At 34.5% G+C, this 9099-nt stretch overlaps 1 protein-coding gene across 3 annotated transcripts; it reads right to left on the minus strand.

Annotated features, from left to right (window-relative positions):
- Nucleotides 1-1102: 1102 nt before the first annotated feature.
- Nucleotides 1103-6462, minus strand: LOC147392473 (glycolate oxidase 1-like). Of its 3 annotated transcripts, none has more exons than XM_086459529.1 (12): nt 6321-6462; nt 5534-5713; nt 4814-4938; nt 4109-4155; nt 3544-3621; nt 2926-3050; nt 2729-2795; nt 2568-2630; nt 2353-2422; nt 1773-1873; nt 1552-1656; nt 1103-1438 (listed from the first exon to the last, which is right to left on the minus strand). In XM_086459529.1, exons 2-12 carry the CDS (start codon nt 5668-5670, stop codon nt 1235-1237), a joined length of 1122 nt encoding a protein of 373 aa, XP_086315655.1. In that variant the 5' UTR covers nt 5671-5713; nt 6321-6462; the 3' UTR covers nt 1103-1234. The 3 variants fall into 3 exon arrangements, with proteins under 3 accessions (XP_086315655.1, XP_086315656.1, XP_086315654.1); XM_086459530.1 differs by having other exon boundaries at nt 6357-6381; XM_086459528.1 differs by lacking the exon at nt 6321-6462 and adding an exon at nt 6158-6314.
- Between the last annotated feature and the right edge of the window lie 2637 nt (nt 6463-9099).

A 9099-nucleotide genomic window follows, 5' to 3' on the forward strand; every position in this document is an offset into this window, starting at 1 on the left:
TTACCTGAAAGAACGTCTCCCCCATCCCAACTCTCTCTCTCTCTCTCTCTCATATACGAGAAGTTGAACTTGAACACAGTGTTTCGCCACGTGGAAGAAAACTGGCTCCTGATAATACTGGTTACACTCGTGATTTTATTTTTAGGGAGAGTAAAAAGTGGCTGATTTCAGTAATTTTTGCAAAATGCTGGACTGTATTGGTAAAACACCCCCTTTTGAATAAGAGATGATATATGAAGGGACGAACATGATATATGAAGACCGATACGAAACATTGACCCCAAATGTAACGGTCAATTTTTGTAACAATTTTTTCCTTAACCGAAACATTTAATTTGATACAATATTTTAAACCACTACTCCTTCAAGACCATTTTAATTCTCTTGTATGCATCATGCTTTTGGTTATCTGCCCCAATAGAATCATTTCTACTACGGAGATCTTCTTTCATTCAACCGTGGACTTGAGTCACAATCATGGTTTTAAAACTCGGTTTTGCGTCTCGTCTCGTCTCATCTCATCTCATCTCATCTTGGCCCAATACCAAGTCGTCTCAGACGAGTTTTCCGATACGTTTGAGACGTCTTGTTCAAAAAATTAAAAAATTGAACGTGTCTTAAATCTCAATAAAAAAAAGTGATATTGTGAGTTGGTCTCATTCAACTCCAATACCAAGTTAACTCGGGCGATACATCTTGGTCTTTGACACATTTTAAAACCATGGTCACGATCCCATCAAAACGATACAAGTTGATTACTCTTCCCACTCTCTCTTGGGAAAATAGGTCTTACATGACATTAACTAGTATTTCCATGAACTCGACGCAACACATGTGTGCTCAAGATAATCACATGCTTTTACACGTGATTATCCTCCTAGAGTAGTAGACTAGGGAGCATAGGACCCAGAGACTTTAGTTTACATATCTGTTGGGCATAGGTTCAACAGTGTTGAAGGTGCTAGCCCACAAATTGGTTAAAGTCTATTAGTGTTGATACCACGGCTTGGGATTTAAAACTCATCCTCTCACCAACTAATTACTGACCAATAATTCCCTTTTCTTGTAAAAAGGGAAAAAAAAAAAAAAAAAAAAAACATCATTAATAGAAACCATTATTTTCATAAAATATAATTAATTCTTATATCCCTTGTTTTTATTTCGCAAATTCCCAACAACCATTATTGTATAGTGCGACAACTACAAGGGCTGGTTGTTGGCATTCTAAGACATCTTACAACTTGGGTAGGGGCAGAGGATAATTAGGCTCATGAGGACGGTCCCATTCAGTCAAGATGTGGTTTCGAGTGATCTCCTTGATTGAGCAGCATCCACTTAATGCCATAGTTAGTTCAAACTCATCACGAAGCATTTGGAGTACCTTTCTTACACCAGCCTCACCTTCAGCAGCCAAAGAGAACACCACGGGCCTCCCAATCTGAGATCAAAATACAGAAGATCCAAGGAGAAGATTAATTTTATTTTTTTGTTGGGAGGGAGGGAGGGAGGGGGTGGTCCTTGCAACCATGATCATTTCATATATTCACTTACAAATATGCCCGAGGCTCCCAATGCTAGTGCTTTAAAGACATCTGTACCACGTCGGACTCCACCATCCAGGAACACAGGAACTCGTCCTTGTACAGCTTTAACAACCTGAAGTTACCTCAAAAGAACTCGTAACATAAGAATAATTCTAACATACCGTTTCACATATATGCAAGTTCACTTAAATGGTTTCACCATAATCGTGTAAGGATAACGTGATGTACCTCTTCCAAACAACTGATGGTGGCAGGGACATAATCAAGTTGGCGAGCTCCATGGTTCGACACAATGATCCCTGCTACTCCAGCTTGTAAGGCTAACCTTGCTGCATAGTTCATGCAAAGGTTATGAAAAGGAAGATTGTTGAAGATTCTGTGAACGTCGGTCCCCAGATGAAACCACAAAGACAATCTAATTGAAAGAAGAAGAAAAAACGTCACTAGATTTATGTGGTTTGACAGTGCCTACGACAATGGATGAGATTGAGAGTGATTTACTAAATTTAAGAAAGAAATTATAGCCTTGGATTTCTACTTATACCTCTCACAGATCTCTAGAGTCTGGAACCCTGAAACCCTAGTTTCAATGTTCAGTTCCACTCTCGTAACTCAACAATGACTTACATTGCATGTATACACCAAAAACCCAAACTACCAACAATTTGGGTTTAAGTGTATCATACGTTCCTGGTGTACAGTGCATCCATGCTGATAAATCACCAACTAGATTCAAGACATCTATCACAAGAGATTCCAAGACTATTATCAGGAGAAGGAATAAATAGCTACAATCCCAATTGCTTACCATCCTCGGCTGTCGTTACACCCTTCACAAGAATTGGCAATTTCGTGATTGTCTGAAGCCACTTTACATCCTGTCCAAACCCAAGAGAGATCCTTTCAGCAGGGTGTCTTAGTAACATAATTCAAGGATCTTCAGATGCATATAGATATTATGTGTGGAGACCGATTACAACCACATCGCCATCACAGCAAAACCATTTGTCTCACATAACCCACCTTCCAATTTAGAGATTGATCAGTTTGGTTAGCGACGTATGAAGCAAGTCCAGAGTCATTTGTCTGCAACAACCCACAAAACAAATTATGAACAAAACAATAACGTGAAAAGAAAATCATCGTTCTGGATTAATCAATCACGAGATTTTTTTGGTGGTCACCTTATCTATCTTCCCAAGGTCCAATCCCTCAAAATTCTTCAACGTCAAATATGGTGGTAAAGTAAATCTGTAGTACAACATATTAAAAGAAACTTCAGATTCTTAAAGAGACGACTGGTTTCAGAAGTCTATGGTTCCTTAACTAACAAATTCAGATTCTTGAGAGACCACTGGTTTGAACAACGTTTCAGGCACACCTGTTCTTGATATCAGCTTCCCTGCGACCAAGTCTTGGAGTATCAACAGTTAGGGCAATTGCCTTGAAGCCAGCTGTTTCAGCTCTTCTAACAAGCTGTTCAACTACATGTCTGTCCTTCATTACCTGAAGAGAAATTATTGATGGTATAGAAAATATGAATATGAAGCTCTACATCAAACCACTATGGAAAAAAACACAGTAAGAATTACGTGGTTCAGCAGTGCATAAGTCAACAGATGTGATGAAAACTATTACATATCTTTATGAAAGTATATGTCACCCAATACCTCAGCCAGATCTCCAGAACCCTGAAGCCTTAGTTTTCTGTTTAATTTCACTCTCCCTTATCCCTAAAACGAGTTTTATATATCCCCAAAACCCAATAACAAAAACAAACCCTTATTCCAAAGATTTAGGGTCAGCTAAAATTGTCCATGAGACCCCCTTTTTTGGGTACAAGTGCACAATACTTTCCTGGAGTACCTGGCATCCCTGGTGATCAATCACCAACTACATTCAAGACATCTATCACAACAAAAACTACAGAAATTTATGCACCACTCAATACCCTAACAAACCAATAGTAACCAAAAGAGGAGCTCTAGAGGGAGCTTACATAGAGCTGGAAAAAGCGGATGCCGGGTCCTGTTGAAGCAACCTCTTCAACACTGGATGTAGCCCATGATGATAATGTCTGGAACAACCAATCATGCACAAACAACAATGCGAGTGACGCACACATTACTTTATATAATAAAAACTAACCATGATAGAATCACAAAAGGAAATGTGAGGATTTAGACTTTGAATTCAAATCAGTGACTTTGTTTCTCTGAAAGTAATTTTTCAGGACTGAAGCAGAGCAGTAGAAGAAACATAAAGAGTAATATAAATTCAATTGTAAAGATTTGCATGGGTAAGTCTATTTTTCAGGATATAAGTGACCAAATGCGACATAAATGAATGCTATTGTCACCACTTGGTGGATCATGAGCAACTATATTAAACAGATCTAGGGTCCAACACTATTGTTCCTCTACTATGGGTTTAAAAGAAGTCTTTGGTTCCTTAATTAGCAAATTAGGAACAATTTTCACTTTGGATTCCATGGTATTGAAGCCTGTGACCTATCTCAACTACAATAACAACAGTAACGCAATATAGATGTTGAGAAGCCAAACCATAATTGTGTCAGCTGCTGATGCTGCTCGTGCTGTTGCACACTCCCCTGCATGAGAATAAACTTTGTGTTTAAAAATAGGATTCTTGTTTCTCTTGCTTCTACTATAGGGTTCAAAAACTATTGCTTGAGAATTGTATCGACTCGACCAAATCATGAATCAGCCAACATTATGTCAGGGTGATTCAACTTTTCTAAATGTCTAGAAGAAAGGAATAATCGACTAAACTCTAGACATTTGAAAATTAAATTACCCATAAGTGGTGATTGAATATTCAAAATTCAGATCAATTACTAACCCATTTTAGATTCCTCTCGGCCATTAGGCACTGATCCCCTTGGGGTCATAATTTAACAAAATCCCATCATTCAATAATGCTAATTACTCATAAGACCTTTTGCATCCACTCAATTGCTTTTGGGTGGCTCAACTTATTTAAAAACCAAAATAAATAAATAAAAGAAAAATGGAAAAAATGAAAGAAGAAAATCCCCTTAACATTCTCACATCGTGTTACCTTTGACAACCCTACATACATATAAAAAATTATTGTTTTGAGTACGTTATTGAGTTTCAAGCCGAGTCAGCAACGGCATTAACCAACTCTAAAACACATTTCATGTTTCTAAACTTTGCACCAGACACAAGAAGAGAGTGTAGCAAAATACTATGAGATAAGAAAAGCTCCAGGAAACTGTGGCATACCTTCAGGGTGAGCCATTTTCTGCATAGCAGTAGGAGCAATCATGATGGGCATTGATATCTTGTAGCCCAACACAGTGGTTGTCAAGTCTATTTTGCTTACATCAATAAGAATACGAGGCCGAAACCTGTACAATTAGAATGGCACGTTCAAAGGAGAACATCAGTACGAACCCTTGAGCAATTTAAGATTGAAAAAAAATAAAGAAATCAAAAGAATAAACAAGCTCAATCTAAAGTAATTAAATAACTCCCAAGTTAAAATAACTCCATTTGAAGTGGGTATTAGTATGAAAATGATACCATAAACACAAAGATCACTTTTAGCTTAGCTGATGAGCCAAGAATCTAGCCAAACCTTGCTCATCTTTTATTTATAATTCTCAAAACAAAAGGGAAAGAAAGAATTTGCAGATGGAGCCAGCCCATAAAACCTTTGTTTTTAACAATCAACTACGGATCTCTTTTAAATCAGAACAAAAAGAATCTCTCAAAAGCCATGACCAACCAGATCTAAAACAAGATAAATCAAAATTTACGTTATCAAATAAGCAAGTATCAAATTTGGGGTATTGGGTACTGTAAAGAAAGAGTGATCTCGATGATCGTGTTCTGCAATGGTGTTTTTCCAAGTGACAGTTGGATTAATGCTCGTGCCTTGCCGGTCTTGTAAAGGAATGTACATTTAAAAAAAATAAATAAATAAAAAAAGAGTGATCTTACAGAATCCTTGAGAAGGCAAATCTGTTCTCCCTGAGAGTCCACATATCCTCTGCACCTGATGCATAGTAATCGTACACCATCTTTGGTAATTTCTCCTTGGCAATGGCCTCATACTCAGAAACATTGGTAATCTCCATTGTGACAACTTACAACTACTATTTACTCCCCCTCCAGGAAAATCTAAAACAATATCAGAAAGATTGAATCAATAATGATATTTCAATCACACTAGCAATAATCAAAAAACAAAATCTTATATCAAATTCTTCTCAAACACGAAAGTAAATGAATGAAAAGATCCACATCAAAAATTGATACAAAATTTCCTATCAAAGTCCTATTGAACCCAAAGTAGAAACACAAACACAAAATCTGAATATATAAATACAAAGGAAGAAGTTAACAATAGAAAAGACAGAAAATAATACACAGCCCTTGTTACCCAGAAAGAAAATAGATATAAATTGAATCTCAGAGCTTAAAATTGATATTAAGTTTTACACTAGAGCTTAAAATATAATCCTAGATACAGAGATAACAGGTAATAAGAAAAAATTTACTGAAAATAAAATTTGGGTTAAACTGAAATTGAAAGCAAACAAGAGAACAGAGAGGGAAGCAGACCTTGGCCTTCTTGGTTAAGCGAGAGAGGGAACCAAGAGAGGTTTTGCAGATAATATTGAAGAGAGAGAGAGAGTACAATAAGAACAACAATTAATTAATAATAGAACCAAAACGAGTAGGTTAGAAATTGACAGATGGGTATAGATCATTGGAAGAGATTTACAGGATCAGTTTTTGAAAGAATCGTATTTGATTTGACCTTGGAAAATGAGTTTATTGATTATTCTTCTCATCCAAATACGTCATCCTTTGCGAAATAAACGAGAAAATTTTGAAAGAGAATCAGCTCTCTTTTTTCCTAGTCTCGTACTCTTCTTGACTCTTGAGCAAAATCAGTTAGGGCATGTTTGGATACCAGGAGCAGAACTACTCTTCCAAAGAACAGGAGCTGAAGTACTCTATGGAGGAGCTGGAAAAGTAATTATGTGCAGAAATGGCGTTTGACAATCAATTGGCAAAAGTACTTTTGTGCTGGAAGTTTGTTTGGGAACCATACTGACTTCTCATGACTTCTAGAAAAAAGACTAGAATACCCTTATATTATACCAGTTATTGTTTTTTATCTTTTAGTGTCATAATATGCCTTCAAACTATATTGTTTTGACATTTTAACTATAAATATTAATATAATATAATATAATAAATATTAATATAATATTTTAAATATTAAATATTAATATAATATGTTTAAATCCATTATACTTAAAATTTTTTTAAAAAATTGACTGACTGTTTTTGACATAATATGACATAATATTAAAAAAAAAATTGACAGACTGTCTTTTAGTGTCATAAGATGCCTTCAAACTATACTGTTTTTTACATTTTAACTATAAATATTAATATAATATAATATAATAAATATTAATATAAATAATATAATATTTTAAATATTAAATATTAATATAATGTGTTTAAATCCATTATACTCAATTTTTAAAAAAAATTGACAGACTGTCTTTTAGTGTCATAATATGCCTTCAAACTATATTGTTTTTGACATTTTAACTATAAATATTAATATAATATAATATAATAAATATTAATATAATATAATATAATATTTTAAATATTAAATATTAATATAATGTGTTTAACTATAAATATTAATATAATATAATATAATAAATATTAATATAATATAATATAATATTTTAAATATTAAATATTAATATAATGTGTTTAAATCCATTATACTCAAAATTAAAAAAAAAAAATTAATATTAATAAATGTTTCTTTTGTTTGATTTAAGGGCAAATGAATTAGAAATATTTTCATAGAAAATTAATAAAGTTAGGGGTATTTTGGTAAAACGAACCGTTAGATTTTGACTCCCCGCAAGAAGAGTTTTGAGAAATAGGTTTTCTTGACTTCTTCATAAAGAGTAATTTCTTGCTCTTGCGCGGAGTAACTCTTCGAAAGAGTAGTTCATACAAACGCATCCAAACGACTTCTAACTCCCCGCAAGAGTCAGAAGTAGCCAAGGAATCCTATCCAAACGCCTACTTACAATCTGTGGTCAACATCTTCCAGGAGGAATATAAATCTTTGCACAAATGAATATGAGAGACTAGCCTCACTGATATAGTAATATTTCAAATTCCTCCACATTTTTATGGAAAAACTCTAAATCAAACTTTTTGGATTTGAAATTGAATAGTCACCAAATCCCAACTTCAAAACTAAAACTAACAACTTTTTTTTTTTTTGAAGTTTTAACATTTTGTGATGTACATCCAATCATATATTTTTATATATATATATGGGCAACGAGGAAACTTAACTTACTACCTTAGTGAGAAAAGTATTTTCAACTAAGAGTAGATAACATCTCTCCCTTGGCCAATCCTCATTGCGATTCACTTTGATGGCTAGGGTCTAAATATGGGTCCACATTATAGTCTTATTGTAATGTTGTTGTTAAGTAAACCCCATGTTACCTGATTTGTTGGTTTGCTTGATCTGAATTCAAGTTCAATGGTTTGGATTCTAAAATGAATTTGTAGGGATAAGTAGAGATAATCCGTTTGTTGGTTCCCTAGATCAGTTCGCTAGTTTAGTTCGCTTGGGCATATATGCAATTCATGTATACAAGTTATAAGAATAATTATAAAGTAAAGAAAATATAAGTTAAATAAAAACAAATTATATAATAATTCAAATTCTAAATATAAACAATGAAAAAAATATAATAAATTGGTTTGATTCACCAAATCAATTAAAAATTTGTTTAATTCGTCGAATCGAATCAAAATTTGGTGGGTTGATGGTTCGTTTGATTTTATGAATCAATATGAACTGTAATGTGAATTAGTTTGATTTGTAATGTTCATAGTTCAAACTAGTATCAATGAATTAGGTAACATAGAGTAGATCGATTGTCTAATACAAATCTATTGATTTATTTTATCTCCTTTCTTTCCTTTTGTTGGGACGGGATGGAAAATCTAGTCCCTTAGAGCTAATGTATGATTAGGTAGGTCTTGATTATTTGTCTAAGTGAATACTGAAAATTTTCAAACGTACTGTCTCCCACAATCTCCACGAGCATTTCGGACAACATGGGCTTGAGTTGCCATTGAAATCCGCAATCAACCGAAGTGCACTGTCAGGCCATTCGCTAAGGAGTATGTAACTACTCACCTGTCAAATCAACTAGTCCCGAAAATGGATGGCACTGAAGAGCACAACCCATACCTAACTGTCGAGGCACAATTGCCTGAGCGTTAAGCACTGCGTCACCCCAACTCCATCATCTCAAAATGAGATCTTTCAAAGTCGTGTGATTGGGAATCCCCCCCCCCTTCCCATGCGTTGTGTGTGATCGGGCCAAAAGAGTAAACATCTTAGTAAATATATTTAAATATGATCATCCAAAAAAGTGGAAAGATCTATGAGGTAACGAAAGATGTCAAATAATTGCGAATCACGTAAAGACCAA

Source organism: Akebia trifoliata, chromosome 11 (genome assembly GCF_017979445.1).
Source record: "Akebia trifoliata isolate Shusen 1 chromosome 11, ASM1797944v1, whole genome shotgun sequence".
NCBI classification, from domain to species: domain Eukaryota; kingdom Viridiplantae; phylum Streptophyta; class Magnoliopsida; order Ranunculales; family Lardizabalaceae; genus Akebia; species Akebia trifoliata.

Coding starts and splice junctions, on each gene's coding strand:
- LOC147392473 (XM_086459529.1), bottom strand. CDS start 5,670: ATGGAGATTACCAATGTTTCTGAGTATGAGGCCATTGCCAAGGAGAAA. Junction 1,657..1,772: donor CCATCAGTTGTTTGGAAGAG/GTACATCACGTT, acceptor AGGTAACTTCAG/GTTGTTAAAGCTGTACAAGG. Junction 1,439..1,551: donor TGGGAGCCTCGGGCATATTT/GTAAGTGAATAT, acceptor TTTTGATCTCAG/ATTGGGAGGCCCGTGGTGTT.